The 21074-nt window shown below is 41.7% G+C and overlaps 1 protein-coding gene across 2 annotated transcripts in view; it reads left to right on the top strand.

Annotated features, from left to right (window-relative positions):
• Nucleotides 1-21074, top strand: part of LOC148364830 (acid-sensing ion channel 1) — a 425191-nt gene that overhangs the window by 292689 nt on the left and 111428 nt on the right. Inside the window, exon 1 of one of the 2 annotated variants that reach the window (XM_088339027.1) lies at nt 11774-12452. The exons of the other annotated variant lie outside the window; for it this stretch is intronic. Coding sequence (XP_088195153.1) covers nt 11862-12452 — 591 coding nt within the window. The 5' untranslated portion in view covers nt 11774-11861. Of the gene's footprint in view, nt 1-11773; nt 12453-21074 lie in introns of those variants that run through there. 2 annotated transcript variants of the gene reach the window in all.

The following is a 21074-nucleotide window of genomic DNA, read 5'->3' as shown; positions in this document are numbered from 1 at the left end:
GTAGAACGAAGTTGAGTAAAGTAAGTAGAGTTTTACGAGAACCGGCTTTTTCGGCTCGGCTCACTAAAAAGAACCGGCTCTCTCGGGTCCTAAATGGCTCTTCGTTTTTTTTTTTGTTTCTTTAATCCCAACATGACCAAATATTATGTAAAATTATGCACAAAATGACTTAAAGGAAGGGGGGAATAGAACAAAAAAGAAAAAAATACCAAAATTAAAAAGTAGTTAAAAGCTGAGAGAAAAAGAAACAAAAGGAAGACAAAAAAGAAGGAAAAATTTAGAAAAAAGCCAGAAAAGAAAGAAATGTAGGAAAAAAGTCAATAGAGAACAAAAAGAAAAAAGTAACAGCTTGGAAAAAAAAAAAACACAATGAGATTTTTTTTTAATGAATTTTAAAAAAAGTAGAAAAAAACCCGGAAAAAAGAAGAAAACGTTTGTGTTGCATTCAAATAATTTCCAATGATATCAAGTGAATCTTGTTGCCAACATTGTACTTCCACTAAAAAATGTGATTAAGTACAGTTCTGTATCGTGCAACGGACTAAATAAGCCCCCCAAAATGTTAATATTATGCAACAAAATATATCAGGAAAAAAAATAAATGAATATCTTGTGAAAGACGTTTGTAGGCCGTACAACCTTTGCAATCGTACATGAGTCAATTCATTCAAAAGAGAAAAATAATTTTCGTTGCCGGAAACTCAGCAAAATGTAACTAAGTTTTGGACATGTTTGATAATTAATGATCTTGCCACACTTGGGATTATGGTTGCTCACTGTTGTTTCAAGCGCTGCTCACCGACTTTGTGTGAACGCTCAGACCCGTAAGGAAAATGACAGGGAACATTGGCCAGTGAACCTTTTTTTTTTTTTACCCATTTCCCCCCTTTTAGTCACGCAACACGACACCGTGTAGGATAAAGGTGGGGGCAGGGATTGTTGGTTTGAGGTTAAGTGTCTGAAGGCAGAATGTTGCTTTGCTCCTGTTCAATGTTTTAACACATTTAAGACGATGAGCGTCCATGCGTGAAGCAGCACTTAGTAAGCCCTCCCCCAGTGGATGAAGGTTTCACAGCTTCTTGCAGACTCCTGCTAGGCATTCATTCCTCAGAGTTTCGATTCTCATATTACCGTAAATTCCGGACTATAAGCCGCTACCTTTTTCCCTAACTTTCAACCCTGCGGCTTATTCAGTGATGCGGCCGATTTATGTCATTTTTCTAACGGCCACCAGCGGCTCAAGTGTTGCTACCATTAACTGCCCTGTCAAAGCTATATTATTATTATTAAAGCTTTGAAAACTCTCTCGGTGTTCCGTCTTTCTTTGTAAATATGTGTAACCCATGTATAATATGTATTTGCAACTGTATATTTTTGTAATGTATTTATTTGTATTTATTTTAGACACTTATTCTGATATGTTTTGCACGGGTGAACGAAAAATGAGGGGCGGAACAAACGCGGGGTGCCGAGTTAAAGTGGGGACCGCTAAAGGTGAGGGACAAACAAGGAAAGAAGAGGGGGTAAAAAGTTGGTTAAAGAAAAAGGAGTTGCGTGAGTAAATGTGTTCAGCTGATATAATTTTCTCACCCTTACCTTTGGAAATATACACTTTTTTTCCTTGGATTATTTTCAACGGGACCCGGACTCTGCAGGTCTGCATCAAATCTTGAGTACCGGTATAATTTTCCATTCATTTTGCCAGCTGTGATTTTTGGAGTGTGGGCTTTAATGAAGGACATTTAGTTTCAATCGCGGGACTTGAAGTCGGGTTTGGGTTAATTTTGTGTTTGTGTTAAATGTTTAAATGTGGGCGCATGCGGCTTATATACAGGTGCGGGTTGTATATGTACAAAATCGGTTTTCCTCTTAAAATGTGGTGGGTGCGGCTTATAATCAGGTGCGTTCTATAGTCCGGAATTTACGGTAGATGCTTTCCACCTGCCTTTCAACCCAGTAACAGGCCGTGCATACCACACCGAGGCCTTCAGTGATGTCCTACTTTTTCTGGCTTGCACAAATAGGTCAGCTGACCTTATTAACAGATTAACATGATGCCCTAGGGGTGCTTGTAGCGGAATGGATGACGTCACGCTAGTCCAAAAGTTCGACATCCCTGCGGCAGATGGAAATATTTTCTTTGTGAAAATCCGGGGATACACCACCTCGTTTTAGCAAGTCCGCCTCCTCTCCGATTCCCCCCGGCTTTCGTGTCTCTGTTTAGCGGCGTTGAAGCCGGATAGCTCCGGGTAGCTCCGGGTGGCTACACGTTAGCGTCCGGAATGCTAAACGTGAGCCACGTTTCCGCAAAACACAGCAACTGCGCTCCCTGTGCGCTTCGATGTTTTCCACCAGCACACGATGATCGTATTTGGTCGTGAGTTCGCATTTACCATGATTACGGATGGTACCGAAGACTTGCTCCGGCTCTTCTTCCACGATAGGCCCCTTCATCACGCCGGCACGAGAATTCTTCAGGGCAAGGAGTTGATTCCTTGAATAGACGCATTTTTGTGCGCTAAAACCCATGTCCATAGGATAGAAGTAATCCATAGTGTAGTTGTCAAAACGGGAAGAAAAAACACCGAAGATAGGAGCAGACAATAAAACAATAGGGCAGCTGCTGGAAAAGGCAGCCGCTCGTGACAGCGCCGCTTTGATCTTCAACACTCCAACTCAATACATTTTATCTATATCTGTACATTCAAGGAAACTGTGCGGGTCAGATGTATCGATATTTTGTTCTGTATACACGTGTACAAGAATGACAATAAAGTATATCTGAATCCGAATCTGAATTAGTGCTAGCTAGGCTAAGATAAAGTTTTTATCGTTGTCAATGGAAGTTAAAGAGACTTCTGTTCTGCATCCCGAGTACCACTTCAAATTTAACAATCTGCTCCTCATTTCGAAATTTAATTTGCATTAGGTTCCTGTAGTGGTCTAAGTAGAAATTGCATCGAGGGCCCTTTATCCCATCAGGAGCTTAATCCATGCACGGTGCTGCTGCTGCCTCCCCGCCACCTGTGACTGATGAAACTTGTCATCTCTTCTGTATTTATGCAAAACCATTAGGGCTTGGCTCATCTTCTTCGATTTCATTTGCATTTGTCCATAGCCAGCATCTTGACCTTTTTCCTTTTTTTGAAGTCTGTTGGGAAATCCAATTAGTATGAATTTCGCATGGAAGGGGTGCGCCAAGTCATTCAAATGAAGTGCTCAGCACATGAATGGTTTCCTGGAATGTGTCTCCATCTTCCTCTTATTATGTTTTATATAGCCCATATCACCTCATCCTAAGTTGTTGCATACTGTGCTACAATTTTGCGCCACAAAAAATCTCAGTAACATGCTGCAAAAGATATTTTACAGCAACATAGGGATTGTGTGCAATAGAGTTTGTGGTATTTTGGCTGTTTGGATTTCCAAGAGGAGAGGTGGACTCTGAAGTCACAAGAGCAGAGGTAAAACGTGAGAAAATTGGTGATATGTTTACCGTATTTCCCGCACTATAGGGTTATAGGGCGCACCCCCAGAAAATAGTTTTTGGTCCTATATTTTCCATACATAAGGCGCACCGGATTATAAGGCGCTACAATGGGAACGTGGACAAAACAGATAGTTCAGTCCAACTTATTACCCCCTTAACATTCCGAAAGCTTGCAAAGAAGCAAATACGTGTCTCAGACATGTACGGAAACAGTGTCTGTACGATGTCACCAATAACTCAAATGCATCGTTCCAAATATAATTCGGAAGGTTAAAGTCTCGGGATTCAAGAAATGCCAAACATTTCTTAGTTTCCGTTTAATTTTTTGCTGGCAACTGTGTGGACAGCAAAGTAAGAATTTTATTGTGCAGGGAAACGGGGTTCTTTACTGTGCATATGACAATAAACACTTTGAATTGAATTGAGTTTAAAAATAGACTCATCACAGAAACATCAAGATCGTTCTAAAACGAGATACCGGGAAAATATAAAGCCGCATAGCTCACCTAAGTTCTCTTGCAGCCATCACAATCAATAATGATACGTAACTATGGTCTTCTTACACCCGTGAGTGAAGTAAATCCAGGAGACTAAAATATTTACAAATACAGAATAGTAAAAAATGTTTTCTCTATGCCGTAGTGCAACCCAACCTGTGATTCACATTCATCTTTTTCGGCCAATTGCAGGCTTTGTTTTGCCGCTTTAGCCTATGCGAGCGTGTAAAGGATAAAAAGGATCCGCCCCCTTTACCTCCGAATAACTTTAGCCAATAGTGACTGATTCAAATGATGATTGACACATTGGTTAGGAAATGAAACGCCGGTATATAAATCCCAGCATACACCGCGGACTCCTTCGCCTTCGGGGGAAAATCTAGTCGCCGGCTGCTTGCCTTAGTTGCAAGACTTTGCGACTTAATATTGATCCATATATAAGGCGCACTGTATTATAAGGCGCATGGTCAGCTTTTGAAAAAAATAAAGGCTTTTAGGTGTGCCTTATAGTGCGGAAAATACGGTAATTGAGTGTAATATTCTATAACTTTAGCTAAGGCAAAAACGTTTCCAGTTAATAAGCAAAGTAAAGCAGCTCTATGGAATTTGAAACTCTGGCATTTGTCATCTTTGCAGCTTCTGGCAGCATGTCCATGAGGCAAGTACATGCATGTTGACAGACTCCAGAACCGAAAGTTAAAACAAAACTGGGACCTTGAACCGGGATGCAAAAGCACAAAAATAACACCTTTTTATCGTAATGCAACAAGGAAATTGGATTAACCAACTAAATGTGCATTGAACTGTACATTAGAGAATGGCTACCTGACGAAATTCTACATAATTGTCAATACGTTCGGCGTCTTGATACTGAGTTAAATGGTCAGTTGGAATTAAGCAAGGGTATTTAATGGATATCTCCTCCATAAAAAATAATGTACTTGCTATTCTTGGAATAAATTACTTGTTCTTTCGTCATTTTCGCTCGGTGCCGTTGGTTCGCGCATCAAATGTAAGAATGCATTATTAAGGTACTTGAAGCAGGCCTCTTCCTTCTTTGAGTATCTTCCATGATTGTTAAATTGTATATATTTGTAGTCAGGGTTGGGTAGGGTTACTTTAACTGGATTACTTTCAATTACTTTTGGATTACTCCAATAAGAAATATCCTAATAAAAGACAAAAGAAACTAAATATGAATAAAATTATGACTCACAACACATGGTAAGCTTTCTCTCCTGGCTTTGATCTCTTTGATCTTCGGCAAAACGAACATAAAATGCGACAGAAACAAAATGAAAATCAATCCAAACGGCTTGCCAACATCATTTTTGCTGTTCTATGTATTTCGTTACTCCCCAAGCCTGCACAAAATTTAGTCATTTTATTCATATTTAGTTGATTTTGTCTTTTATTAGCATATTTGGTATTGGAGTAATCCAAAAGTAATTGAAAGTAATCCAGTCAAAGTAACCCTACCCAACCCTGTTTATAGTTAGCAGCACGGCGGCGCAGTGGTTAGTGCGTGTGCAGCACAGTTCTGAGGTCGTGAGATCAAACCTCCTGTGTGGAGTTTGCATGGTCTCCCCGTGCTGCATGGGTTTCCTCCGGGCACTCCAGTTTCCTCCCACATACCAAAAACATGCATGTCAGGTTAATTGGCCGGTTCAAATTGTCCCTAGGTGTGAATGAGCGTGCGAATTGTCTGTCCCTGTGTGCCCTGCGATTGGCTGGCAACCAGTTCAGGGTGTCCCCTGCCCACTGCCCGAAGATAGCTGGGATAGGCTCCAGCGCCCCCGGGACCCTACTGAGGGTAAGCGGTGCAGATAAAGGATGGATGGATGGATATCTGTATGTAGTGTGGTATGCTACACTAATAAATAGAAACAAAAAAAAAGCATGGGATGAGATTGAGGTCACTCTTCCCGATTTCCATCCGGACAACATTCGACTAACTTTAGCCGTGCTTCACTTTACACTACATAAGTAAATGCTCAGTAGCATGATATACACTCATAACTGGTTATAAATCCTCTGCATTATTGTACAGTCTAGAAAATGATGGGATCACTGTGGTCAGTTTTACGGTATTGGATTTTATAGTGAAAAAAAACACGCCATTAAGTCAAAAGGATGAATGGATTATTTTCGTATTCAACTGGTTTTCAGAAGGCTGTTAAAGTGTGGAGAGGCCGCCACTTGCCCTTTCGTCTGCTTCTTATTGAAAATTGCCATATTTGAAGTTCACAAAGAACTTGATATAAATGTGGAAGAATTGAGCAAAAAACAGGGTCGAACAGTTTTTGGTTACGATGTGTCAAAACGGCAGTGACCAATGTTCCCTGTAATTTTCCACGGGTCTGAGCGTTCACTCAAAGTCGGTGTGAAAAAAATCTCATTGTGTTTATATTTCCTCGCTGTTACTTTTTTCTTTTTATACTCTATTTGATTTTTTTTCCCTTTGTTTCTTTCTTTTCTTTTTTCTGGCTTTTTTATGAATTTTTCCTACATTTTTTCTCAGCTTTTCACTACTTTTTCATTTTGGTATTTTTTTCTTTTTTGTTCTATACCCCCTTCCTTTAAGTCATTTTGTGCATAATTTTACATAATATTTGGTCATGTTGGGATTAAAGAGGCAAAAACAACCTGAAGAGCCGTTTAGGACCCGAAAGAGCCGGTTCCTTTTAGTGAGCCGAGCCGAAGAAGCCGGTTCTCGAAAAAATCTACTGACTTTACTCAACTTCGTTTGACTTCGACATTGATTTCAAAATACTACATTTAGAAAAGTGTCGGGGGAACACTTGTATTTTTAACTTCATGCACTGTAACTTTGACTTAATTCGCTTCTTAATTAGCAATTTCGAGCCCTGATTTTTGTGAGCTGGCTAGATTTTCTTGTTCATGGACTACGTTAGAAGCCCAGGCAGCTCGAGCTCAAAAATAGCCGAAGCATGAAATATTTTGCCATAAATCTCTTCTTACAGGTAAAAGTTATAAAGTCAACACAGGATATTATTTGCATTTTGCACATTTTCTGTCAGGATATAAAGAAAGACAGACGGGACCTGGCTGTGATGAATAATTTTCAACTCAATCTGTTCTCTCTCAAGTGGCATTTGACAAATGGCAAGAGACTGCTGGCGTGGATGCTACGTAGCCAGAATATTACAATTGTCGTATTCTCTCGTATTCTACATTGCTAGGTGGCGGGAACGTAATAAATCAAACACGGTGCTCTTTTCTAATAAAACGACAAATTTAACTGACGTAGTATAACATTTTAAACATTAATGCATCATATAAAAATGTACTATATATTGTGCCCCAGGGGCTTGTTCAGTGGAAATAGCTAATAATTTATAAGCTAATAATGCTGCCTCCCAGGCTTTTCACCCCGCCAGCCAAACAAAAGTGTTCAAAGTTTAATGATAATATATATAACCAGGGTTGGGTAGGGTTACTTTAACTGGATTACTTTCAATTACTTTTGGATTACTCCAATACCAAATATGCTAATAAACACAAAAGAAACCAAATATGAATAAAATGAATGATGTGCAGGCTTGGGGAGTAACAGGACACATAGAACGGCAAAAATGATGTTGGCAAGCTCATCTCATCTCATTAGCCGTACCGCTTATCCTCAGTAGGGTCGCGGGGGGGCTGGAGCCCATCCCAGCCATCTCTGGGCAGTGGGCAGGGGACACCCTGAACTGGTTGCCAGCCAATCACAGGGCACACAGGGACAGACAACTCATTCGCTCATTCACACCTAGGGACAATTTGGACCGGCCAATTCACCTGAAATGCACAGGAAACCGGAGTGCCCGGAGGAAACCTATGCAAGCACGGGGAGAACATACAAACTCCGCACAGGTGTCTGGAGCTGGACAGATTCCCATGACATGAACTGTGCCGCACAAGCGCTAACCACTTCGCCGCCGTGCTGCCCATGTTGGCAAGCTGTTTGGATTTATTTTCATTTTGTTTCTGTCGCATTTTATGTTCGTTTTGCCGGAGATCAAAGAGATCAAAGCCAGGAGAGAAAGCTTACCAGGTGTTGTGAGTCATCATTTTTTTCATATTCAGTTTCTTTTGTCTTTTATTAGCATATTTGGTATTGGAGTAATCCAAAAATAATTGAAAGTAATCAAGTTAAAGTGACCCTGTATATAACATGGTAAAAAAAAATACTAATTAGATTTAGTGCCACTCTTGTCCCCAACATTCAAATAGCTGACTAACCTTTCTTTTCTTGATATTTTTATCATGTGCTTTCTAATTTATTAAGTAAAATGTATCAAATTTTATAGAAAAAAAAAACTTCTGAGTTTGATTTATGCATTTTGAGATTTTCAAATCATATCATCAAATGTTTTGCTTTAAAAAGATATTTTGCAGTAATTCCGAGCGTTTTCAAACCAATTCAATTCAATTATTTAGCTAAGACAAAACAAAAAAAAAAGAAATATAACATGCACTTGTAAATGCCTGCATGTTTGTTTATTCAAACAGCCATATGGTTGCTGACATTTCAAAAAGATGTACCGTATTTTCCGCACTATAGGGCGCACCAGGTTATACGGCGCACCCCCAAAAAATAGTTTTTGGTCCTCTATCTTCCATAGACAAGGCGCACCGGATTATAAGGCGCTACAATGGGAACATCGACAAAACAGTCAGATGATTCAGTCAAATGCATCGTTTCAAATATCATTCGGAAGGTTAAAGTCTTGGGATTCAAGAAATGCCAACCATTCCTCAGTTTCTATTTTCTTTTTCGCTCGCAACTTTACTGTGCATATGACAATAAACACTTGGAATAGAGTTTAATTCACTCAACTCATCACAGCAACATCAAGATCGTTCTAAAACAAGATACCGGGAAAATATAAAGCCGCATAGCTCACCTAAGTTCTCACGTTCAATAATGATATGCAATCATGGTCTTCTTACAACCGTGAGTGAAGTAAATCCAGGAGAGTAAAATATTTACAAATACAGACTAATGAAACATGTTTCTTTATGGCGTTGTTTAGCAAGCTTGCTATTCAGTCATCTTTTTCGGCCAATTGCAGGGTTTGTTTTGGCCCTCTATCCGAGGCTCCGAATAACTTCAGCCAATAGCGATCGATGTAACGGATGATTGACACATCTTTTTCGGCCAATTGCAGGGTTTCTTTTGGCCCTCTAGCGTATCCGAGGCTCCGAATAACTTCAGCCAATAGCGATCGATTTAACGGATGATTGACACATCTTTTTCGGCCAATTGCAGGGTTTGTTTCGGCCCTCTAGCCAATCCGAGGCTCCGAATAACTTTAGCCAATAGCGATCGATTCAAATGATGATTGAAGCATTGGTTAGCCAATGAAACGCCGGTATATAAATCCCAGCATACACCGCGGACTACTCCACGTTTGGGGGAAAATCGAGTCGGCGGCTGTTGCGTAAGTTGCGAGACCGTGCGAATTTAATATTGAGCCATATATAAGGCGCACTGTATTATAAGGCGCATGGTCAGCTTTTGAAAAAAATTAAGACTTTTAGGTGCGCATTATAGTGCGGAAAATACGGTATCCATTTTGGGGGTCATTTTAAATTCGGCCTGAATGGTCATTTCATACTGGGCCGCAGAGAAATAAAAATAGGTTCCAATCTTTATTCCTCATTATTGTCTTTTTGACTTGCTACGATCTCAGCGAGTCCCCCTAAGAGAGTCAAGTGGGCGTTTGAGTCGGTGCATTTGAATTAGTCAGTGTAGTTTGCGCGAGTGGGCGTAGTTGCCTGTTGGGCTGTGCAACTGTTACGTTTAAAGCCGTGGTAGTTAGACCGAGGGATGAATCAAACCAGATTTTTGCGTGTATAGTGAATCAGCATGGAGCATAGTTAACTGCTCACTATTTCATGTTATAATGATTATGCTAGACAGGTCTTTAATGGAAGAGTAAACCAGTGGTCAGAAAAAACATTGGCAAAGGAGTAAAGATGGATCATTGCATTTGGAGCAGGGGTAGGGAACTTATGGCTCGGGAGCCATATATGGCTCTTTTCATGAGTACACATGGCTCCGAAATATAATGTAACTATTGCACATCTCTCTGTGGGGTTCCAAAGTCAAGTGATTTCATCCCGATTTTGGTCCATATAAAGCTGAAGCAACTTCATGCAGAAGTTCGATAAGAAACCATTTCAACTGATAAAACGTTGGAAAATGACTTTGATTGGAAATGATGACTCACAACACGTGGTAAGCTTTCTCTCCTGGCTTTCTCTTTGATGCGACAGAAACAAAATGAAAATAAATCCAAACAGCTTGACAACTGCCCACTGCCCGATGATTGCTGGGATGGGCTCCAGCACCCCCGCGATCCTACTGAGGATAAGCAGTGTAGCTAATGAGATGAGATGAGAGCTTGCCAACATCATTTTTGCCGTTCCGTGTGTTCCGTTTCTCCCCAAGCCTGCACAAAATTTAGTCATTTTATTCACATTTAGTTTATTTTGTCTTTTATTAGCATACTTGGTATTGGAGTAAACCAAAAGTAACTGAAAGTAATCCAGTTAAAGTAACCCTACCCAACCCTGTAGATAGATAGATAGATAGATAGATAGCTAGATAGATAGATAGATAGATAGATAGATAGATAGATAGATAGATAGATAGATAGATAGATAGATAGATAGATAGATAGATAGATAGATAGATAGATAGATAGATAGATAGCTAGCTAGATAGATAGCTAGATAGATAGATAGATAGATAGATAGATAGATAGATAGATAGATAGATAGATAGATAGATAGATAGATAGATAGATAGATAGATAGATAGATAGATAGATAGATAGATAGATAGATAGATAGATAGCTAGATAGATAGATAGATAGATAGATAGATAGATAGATAGATAGATAGATAGATAGATAGATAGATAGATAGATAGATAGATAGATAGATAGATAGATAGATAGATAGACAGACAGGGTTGGGTAGGGTTACTTTAACTTGATTACTTTCAATTACTTTTGGATTACTCCAATACCAAATGTGCTAATAAAAGATAAAATAAACTACCGGTAAATATGGATAAAATGATGACTCACAACACGTGGTAAGCTTTCTCTCCTGGCTTTGATCTCTCTCTCTCTCTCTCTCTCTCACTCTCTCTCTCTCTCTCTATGTATATATATATATACCACTGGTATTATTTTATTTACTCTCATATGTATAGTTGTTTTAGACCCGTTTCCGTGTTTGTAGCGCAGTGGTTATCGCTTGTGCGGCACAGTTCATGTCTCGGGAACCTGCCGTGGGTTCAAATCCAGTTCCAGACTTCCTGTGTGGAGTTTGCATGTTCTCCCCGTGCTTGCGTGGGTTTCCTCCGGACACTCCGGTACCTCCCACGTTCCAAAAACATGCATTTCAGGTGAATTGGCCGGTCCAAATTGTCCCTAGGTGTGAATGAGCGAATGAGCTGTCTGTCCCCGTGTGCCCTGCGATTGGCTGGTAACCAGTTCAGGGTGTCCCCTACCCACTGCCCGGAGATGGCTGGGATGGGCTCCAGCCCCCCGCGACCCTACTGAGGATAAGCGGTGTAGCTAATGAGATGAGATATATATATTAATTCCAGAGAGGACATGCGACATTTTCTATTAAAAATCGCAGAATACAAGATGTTCTCCCCAGAACGAGCTACGTCTCTCTCTCTCTCTCTCTCTCTCTTTCTATCGCTCCATTTCTCTCCCCCTTTCTCTCTTTTTCTCTCTTTCTCTGTCTAACTCTTAACCACCCGTGTGCGCGCATTCGAGCGCTGGTTGCGCACGACCACACCGACTGCAGCTCTTTGGACTGACGCACACGCAATAAAGAAAATATGTGCCACTGCAACTCCAAAACCAAAGCTCCGGCTACTTTGGCTGAAGCGGGCAAGCTTTTTATCAAACACAGCACCTTGCACGGCTTGAGGCACGTCTTCGGAGGAGGGTCTTACCCGCGTCGGGTGGCCTGGTTATTGGCGTTTTTGGCCGCTGTCGCCCTTTTGCTGCTTTGGTCCTCCAACCGCGTGCGCTATTTGCTCACATCACCAGTCTACACCAAAGCGCACATGGTCTACGCCAAGCGCCTGGTTTTCCCCGCCGTCACCATCTGCAACCAGAATCTTCTCCTGCCCAGACGGATGAAGAAGACGGACATCTTCAGCGCCGGGAGGTGGCTCGGGTTCCTGGGGAGGAATTGGCAGGTGTCCCCCGCCGCTAGGGAAGCTTTAGCGGCTCCGTCTCAGCGCACTGAGGCGCCCTGGTCACCCCTTTCCCGGATCTTGGACTTTAACCACTTTTTGCCTCCTCCAAAGGAGTCGCAACCGTCCATGAGGCAGCTGCTGGATCGGTTGGGTCACCAGCTGGAGGAAATGCTCTTGTATTGTCGATATCAGGGAGAGATGTGTGGCCCCAGGAATTTTAGCACCGTGAGTGTGATCGAAATATTTTCTCTATCTCTCTCTCTCACATACACACTAGGTTAAATTGCGCCAGTAACAGAGTTGGGTCAACGCATGCTTTGGATTGGTAATTCGGGATCTTGAGGCAGAATTGGAAACCCAAAAAAAAAGAAGTACAGTGGAACCTCGGTTCTCGACCAAAATCCGTTCCAGAACCCTGTTCGAAAAGCGATTTGTTCGAACAGCGAAATCATTTTTCCCGTTACAAATAATGTAATGTTTTAATCCGTTCCAACACCCTGAATGTTTACCTTGAATGTTTAACGTAAACATAAAGGTAACCCAGGCTAATCGTACGTTCGCATTATCGTAATCTTCCGTATGAAAGATTACGCTCACATGAACGTGTAAAAATTAAAAAAAGGATAAAGAAAAGAATTATGAATAGGATTTTTCACCTTTGTGGTGGTCAGCAGAAGGCGCAGGTGGACAGTGGAGAGGGATGGAGGAGGAAGGAAAATGATTGTTTGGAAGGAGAGTCGCCTTTCATGAAAACTTCGGGGAGCTCTTCGGTCCGATGGGGTGCTTACACGTTCAAATCCCTTTGCTACAGGATGTTCTTTTCTCTTAAAATATCCAATGACACTTGCTCCTGCCTTCTTTTTAGCACTTTTCGGAAGTGGTTGATGACAGTGTCGTTAAAGTCATTGATGACTCTGGAGGCTGCAGCTTCATCGGGGTGGTGGAGTTCGACGAAATTCTCTAACTCGGCCCATTGGCTACACATTTGTTTAATCTCGGACGTCCTCTAGTGTAGTGGAGGTGCAATTGCACCTGAGAAAATTAAAAGGAGTAAAAAAAAATGTGATGTGAAACATCCACCCCTAGACGGTACCACTGCACTACAGTTAGCTTTAGCTGTATCGCGAAATACTTTACGTGGTTTTGCGACTTCACGTATTTTCATCACCCGTACGCCGCTCAGCATCCCACCCTGGCGTACGCACTCCCGCGTCGTACCGGCGTTCGAACTCCGATTTTTGTTCGAAGTACAAAGCAAGAATTTGTCTAATTTTTTGTTCGGACTCCGATTTGTTCGAACTGTGAGTCGTTCGAAAACCGAGGTTCCGCTGTATTTATTTTTTCTTTGTTTTCGTGGACAACGGCTAATGCTGTTTTTTCAGTCCAGCTCTTGCATCGGTATATTCTTAACTGTCTAGTACCTAATATTTGCACGTGTTTTGGCGCTTGGCATTTTCCATACTACATTTTTGAATGTAAATGTTCTGTATTTATATAGCGCTTTTCAAGTCAATGAAGGCAAGGCAGGGTTGACAGGGAGAGGAAAAATGAGGGGGTCTAAAAAATTGGGTAAAGCATCTTTTGGGGAAAAAAGAGACTGCAGGCACCAAACCATGACAACATGTTATGTTAATGGGATTTGCGATTTGTTCCAATTGTTTCTTCAATAACTTTACAGCTGTACAGCAAACAAGCCGGATGGTCAACTTTGAGGCTAAATTTCTCGAGTCCCCCGGCGCTTGGAATATTTAGGCAAGGCAAGGCAAGTTTATTTGTATAGCACAATTCATACACAAGGCAATTCAAAGTGCTTTACAGAAATGGCAGAGACAGGTTAAAAACACACAATTACAGTTAAAAGACAATGAAAATGTAAAATGTGTTTTTTAAAATGCATTAAAACCACAGATAAAACATAATAAAATCAATGAATTCAAATAAAATAAAAATGAAGAGTGCAGATAGAACTCAAAGACCTCCCAAAGCACTTTACAATGTGCTTCACACCTTTCCCTTTTACACACTAACTAACCGATAGCAGCGTCAGCCATGCAACTACCTGCTATCGGGTGTCTTGCCCAAGGACACTTCGACATATAACTCGGAGGAGCTGGGAATCGAACCTGCGACTTCTTGATCCCAAGACGAGCGCTTTACCTCCTGATCCAGAGCCACCCCAGTTCAATACCTATAGCTACCTATAGCTTAAGTTTTCATTACCTACAATTACACATACAGATACCGATTGTACATAAAAATAACTTCCGTCTGACAAAATATGACAAGAACTCCCAAGATCTCAATCCTTATAGGTGGGGTTGTGACGAGGGAGACCGGACCAGAACGGAGGCAGGAGGCAGGAAGGGAGAACTCAATTGCGTTGATGATCAAAACTTTTATTTAGTAAAATAAAAGTCGTCCAAAACTCAGGGACAAGACAGAACAAACAGGCTTTAACTAAAAACGTGCAAACACAGGTTTCTTCCGACTCAAACAAAACAGGACAGAGCAAAACAGAACGGGAGATGCAGACAGAAAATGCAAAACAGAAAATGCAATGAGCCAGCCCCCGCAAAACCCACAACCCACCCTTAAGTAGCACACACGCAAATTAGCTGATCTACTGCAGCCGTACCCAGGGGGCGGGGCCAGCCGGTCACCACGGCGACCATGCTGGACACGACAGGGGTACGTCATTTGAAGTGTCCTCACAATATTTTCTCGATTAAGTACGTGTTAACAATGCCCAACTGAGTTCAAAGAGCCTATCTGCTTTTATCTTACGTCAGCAGAGCGGTTTGGGGCGGAAAACATTAGATTTAAGGAGTGGGGGCTGGTGGTATGTGCTAGAGAGTGACGTCATGCTCATCCTAGAATGTTTTCTTTTTTAATTTATTTTTTATTTTATATTTCTCAGTGTAGCATGAAAATAGTGAAAGAAAGAAAAGGCTTACTTGAAGTAGAGTCCAAACGCCAACCCAAAGCCCAAGAAAAATAAATAAGGGAAGTTTATTCGAGAAATGTCTAAGAAATGTACGTACTTGCAGGCGCATCATAAATGATCAGACTGGGGCTGCAATGATGACACAAGCCAAGAGAGTGAGGCCGAGAATAGCAATGTTCCAAATTCCGACCAGCTCCTCTAAAATCCACCATCAACAGGTTGCTTGATTCGGACGACCGGTTTGGATTGAAGCAGTATTGGAATGTAATTCTGGAACCAATTTGCCCCCAAAAGAGGATTTGGCCTTTCTTTGCAGGTAATAGATTGTGTTTTCCCCGTTCTTGCCTTTCAAATAGAAGCTACATTTCACGCATCAGAATACAGCAGCGGTCCCTAAATTCTTTCCCTCTGAGAGCTACTTTTTTATACTGATTAGCATAAAAGGGCACCGAGTTTGATATGCATTTCTATCAAGTCATGACTGTGCTGTTACTATGTTGTTACCAGTTACTTATAGGAAGTAAAGGTAAATAGAATCAGTCAACCGCAAAAAAAAAGGTTTTTGTAGGAAATCACAATGACTCAGCACTGGTACCTCAACTGTCCTTAGGGAGCACCCTGGAGACCATTGTAGACCCCTGGTAAACAGTCAAGTCAAGTCCAGGCAAATTTATTTATATAGCCCTTAATCACAAAAATGTCTCAAAGGACTGCACAGGATTACAATGACACAATGACCTGATCTTAAACCAACATGCGGGCAAGGAACAACTCAAAACCTCAGCGTGAGGAAAAAGAGAAACCTAGAGAAGGGACCTCACAAGTGGTATCCCCCTTTCAGGATGACCAGGGTGGATTCCATTTAGCATTACAGTACACAAACATAGTAAACACTAGGTAACATGTTGAAGATTTGTCCGGAAAGTGCATGACAGCAGCGACGCCCCCCAGCCTGTAGACTAGTCCAGAAAGTCTATGACGGCCACGACGCAGTTTCCCATCTCTGCCAGGTGGTCCATGCAGACGTTCACATGCTTCAGGTCAAACGCTGGTCCGCTGACTCATCTCCAATCGTCCTCCTTCGTATCACTATCAGGCAGGCAGTCGGAAAAAGACAGGACAATACAGAATATGAGGTGGGCTCAATCATAAGCTTTGGAATAGAAGTGTGTCTTAAGCCTTGATTTAAAAACTTCCATTGAAGTTGCAGATCTTATCTCAGGGCATTCCATAGCACCGGGGCCCGGATGGAGAACGCTCTCAAGCGTGCAGACTTCTTGGCTCTCGGAGTCACAAGTAGACCGGCATTTTCCGAACACAGACTCCGTGCAAGAACATAGGCGGAAATCAAATCAGAGAGAGAAGAGGGTGCAAGTCCATGCAAACATTTATATGTTAATAAGAGAACCTTAAAGTCACATCTTAAGTGGACTGGGAGCCAGTGCAAGTTGGCCAATACAGGAGTAATGTGCTCAAACTTTTTGGTCTTAGTCAAAAGTCTAGCTGCCGCATTCTGAACCAGCTGCAAACTTTTGATGCTAGAAATCGGGAGACCAGAAAGCAATACATTACAGTAATCAAGCCGAGAAGTAATAAAGCCATGAATTAAAACCTCTGCATCGAACGAATCTTCGCAATATTACGGAGGTGGTAGAAAGCTATTCTAGTAATATCTTTCACGTGTGACTGAAACGACAGATTAGGATCAAATATAATACCAAGATTTTTGACTGAGTCACTATGGGTGATATTACAACAGTGATCAATATACCTTGGTTATCTCGAAGTTTGGTTTTAAAATTAACTCGTGATGTGAAAATGGCAAATACCGTAAATACTCTATTATGCACCGAAAGGATATACAGATAAACATGACTTGAAACCAAAAAAACAAACATTTTACAGACTCAAGCATATATTTAACAATAAAAGTATAGTAATACACATATTTTTACTTATTTTTCTTTTTACAAATAACTTTGAATAAAAATTATTTCTTTAGTGTTTTGGTTGGCGTATTTGAAAGTGGCCTTTTCTTACTTTCACCATTTTCATGCTACACTTACAAAAAACATCGTAAGGACAAGCATAAAATGCATCTCCACGCCCCTTTCCAAATTTCTAATGTATTGAGCACTCCATACCAGCGTTGCTAAAAGTGAGAAAAAAGCAGAAATGCTTTGTGGGAAAAAAATAAAGGCTCTTTGAACTCAGTTGGACATTGTTATCACATACTTAATAGAAAAAAAAGTCTACTTTCAACTTTTAATGACATCTCAACCATTTTTGCTATCATCGATGCAAATGGCAGGTATCGGTATTGTCATGAACCAAAAACGGAGACGGGACCCAGTAGCGTTTGTTTACTCAGTTTTATTGATAAAGAGGGAGAGCAGTGCTTGCGTCCCCCGATCTGGAAACGCGGAAGTAGCACTTCCGTGTCGAGCGAGGATGGTCGTAGATTTGCAGGAATACTAGTCGTTAGCCGGGACGGGAGAGCAAGGGCGGTATCGAGTTTGGAAACAAGGTCGGCAACAGGTTTCAGGCAGGTAGCGGGGCAAAACAGGTCGGATGTCAGGATGGCAGAACAGGGCAGAATCGAGTCCAGAATCAGGTCGGCAACGGGTATCAGGCAGAGGAAAACAGGGCAGGAAAAGTGTCTGAAAGTGAGAGCTTGCCGAGCTGGGAGCATCGGTTTGCAACGATCTGACGACTTTCTCTTGGAAGCCGGGGGTTTAAAAAGAGTTTCTCAGCCAATCAGCTCTCAGGGCTGTTGGCGCCAATTGGGCAGTCACAGGTGCCTTGAATGGGCAATCATGACAGGTATCAAATCTGATACCTGGATCAGCGCTCCTATTCAAAACTCTTTTAAAGATCCACAGTGGTTATTTGATTTTCAATGCATGATATTTTACTTGGGGCAGCACGGCGGCGCAGTGGTTAGCGCGTGTGCGGCACAGTTCTCTGGTCTTGGGAACCTCTTGTGTGGGTTCAAATCCAGCTACCGGACTTCCTGTGCGGAGTTTGTATGTTCTCCCCGTGCGTGCGTGGGTTTTCTCCGGGCACTTCGGTTTCCTCCCACATTTCAAAGACATGCATTTCAGGGGGATTGGCCGGTCCAAATTGTCCCAAGGTGTGAATGAGCGAGCGAGTTGTCTGTCCCCGTGTGCCCTGCGATTGGCTGGCAACCAGTTCAGGGTGTCCCCTGCCCACTGCCCGATGATTGCTGGGATGGGCTCCAGCACCCCCGCGACCCTACTGAGGATAAGCGGTGCAGCTAATGAGAAATCAATCATGGTTTGTTTCTTATATTCATGTCTTGGAAGATCAATCGGTGCATAATGTTACAGTAAATAAGCTAAAGTAGCATCCATCAAATGAACAGTTTCCTCATTATGTATCGGTATGTAAGCCTTCTTGTGGCAATTTATCACTTATTACCTAGAAAATTACAATCAAGAAACTTTGTGTGAATATCTATCCTTTGTATATGCTCATCGTCTCATGATATGCACTATACAGAGAAAAAGTATTTTCAGAATCATGCCATTGTTCAGTATCTTCAGCACCCGGGTTACTATAACTTATTTTGTTTGATGCAGCTTAATAAGATTGAAAACATAATAAAATAAATGAAAATAAAGTAAAAATATCCATCTATTTGTCATGATTTGTCACCTGCTCTCACCCTTTCAGCACCAGCTGCCACTCGTTCCCTAATTAGTCCTCCTCCTATTTAAGCACGTCTTTCTCGTTCACTCCTGGTCAGTCCGTCTGCAAACCTCTGCGCATGCAATCAAGCACTTTTGATAGATGTCAAGCTCCATTCTCGGCTACCCATATCCTGATTCTGTTTCCTGTATCGATCCCTGATCGAAGCTCGGTTTTCCTGTCCCGGCTAGCCCTGATTTCCCCGATCCCTTAATGAAGCATCGTGTGAAACGTTACGCATTTGGGTCCCATGCTTGTACCGGTCGTGACATCATTATCTGCACTGCTTATCCTCAGTAGGGTCGCGGGGGTCCTGGAGCCCATCGCAGCTGTCCTCGGGCAGGGACACCCTCAACTGGTGGCCAGCCAGTCGCAGGGCACACAGAGACAGACAACTCACTCGCTCATTTACACCTAGGGACAATTCGGACCGGCCAATTAACCTGACATGCATGTTTTTGGAATGTGGGTGGAAACCAGAGTGCCTGGAGGAAACCCACGCACGCACGGGAAGAACATGAAAACTCCACACAGGAAGGTTTGATCTAAAGTAAAAATATTGCACATAATTTTAATGCTTTAATGCTAAGCTCGGTTTTCCTGTCCCGGCTCGCCCTGATTTCCCCGATCCCTTAATAAAGCATCGTGTGAAACGTTACGCATTTGGGTCCCATGCTTGCACCGGTCGTGACACCATTATCTGCACCGTTTTTTTCATATTTCGCACTCACAAAAGTTTCAGATCTTCAAACCACCTAATAGCACTTAGAGACAACGCAAGGAAATACAAAATGCAGTATTTAAATGTTGATTCCATTCATTAATGTCAGGAGACCGGACCAGAACGGAGGCAGGGGGCAGGAAGGGAGAACTCATTTGCGTTGACGATCAGAACTTTTATTTAGCAAAATAAAAGTCGTCCAACTCTCAGGGACAGAACAAAAACAGGCAAACAGGAACTTAGACTAGGAATACTAACAAAACAAGCTTTTACTCAAAAAGTGCAAACACAGGTTTCCTCCGACTCAAACAAAACAGGACAGAGCAAAACAGAACAGACAATGTAATGAACCAGCACCCGCAATACCCACAACCCACCCTTAAGAAGCAAACGCGCAAATTAGGCGATCTGCTTCAGCTGGTGCCCAGGGGGGCGGGGCCAGCCGGTCGCCACGGCGACCATGCTGGCCATGACAATTAAGGCACAAAAACAATCAAAACCTATCTGGCGCTATGTGAAAAAGTAATTACCCCAGAACCAAATAGCAATTTGTGCCACCTTTGGCAGCGATAACAGAAATCCGACATTTACGATAATGGTCTGTCATAACGCTGTGGAGGAGTTATTGCCAACTCATCTGTAACGGGCTGCACACCTTCCGAAAAGTTCCATTTTTGACTTATCAGTCGACCGAATGTTTCTCCAAAAGTCTTGAAGATCATCGAGAGGTTTTTTTGGCAAATGTGATATGACTTTTTTGTTCTTTTGTGACAGGAGTATTTTTTGCCTAGAAACTCTGCCAGGGATGTCATTTTTGGCCAGTGTGTTTCCTATAGTGCAGTAATGAACACTGGCTTTAACTGAGCTGCTTTGATGCAGGGTTAGGTAGGGTTACTTTAACTGGATTACTTTCGATTACTTTTGGATTACTCCAATACCAAATATGCTAAAACTAAATATGAATAAAAGGCTTGGGGAGTAACGGAATACACGGAACGGCAAAAATGATGTTGGCAAGCTGTTAGGATTTATTTTCATTTTGTTTCTGTCGCATTTTATGTTAGTTTTGCTGGAGATCAAAGAGATCAAAGCCAGGAGAGAAAGCTTACCACCTGTTGTGAGTCATCGTTTTATTCAAATTTAGTTTATTTAGTCTTTTATTAGCATATTTGGTATTGGAGTAATCCAAAAGTCATTGAAAGTAATCCAGTTAAAGTAACCCTACCCAACCCTGTCTGTCTATCTATCTATCTATCTATCTATCTATCTATCTATCTATCTATCTATCTATCTATCTATCTATCTATCTATCTATCTATCTATCTATCTATCTATCTATCTATCTATCTATCTATCTATCTATCTATCTATCTATCTATCTATCTATCTATCTATCTATCTATCTATCTATCTATCTATCTATCTATCTATATATCTACAGGGTTGGGTAGGGTTACTTTAACTTGATTAC

The sequence above is a fragment of the Urocampus carinirostris genome, chromosome 6 (genome assembly GCF_059441175.1).
Source record: "Urocampus carinirostris isolate Australia breed hairy pipefish chromosome 6, RoL_Ucar_1.0, whole genome shotgun sequence".
Taxonomy (NCBI): Eukaryota; Metazoa; Chordata; class Actinopteri; order Syngnathiformes; family Syngnathidae; genus Urocampus; species Urocampus carinirostris.
The sequence above is the reverse complement of the archived record's forward strand: the minus strand, read 5'-3'. Positions and strand labels throughout refer to the sequence as shown.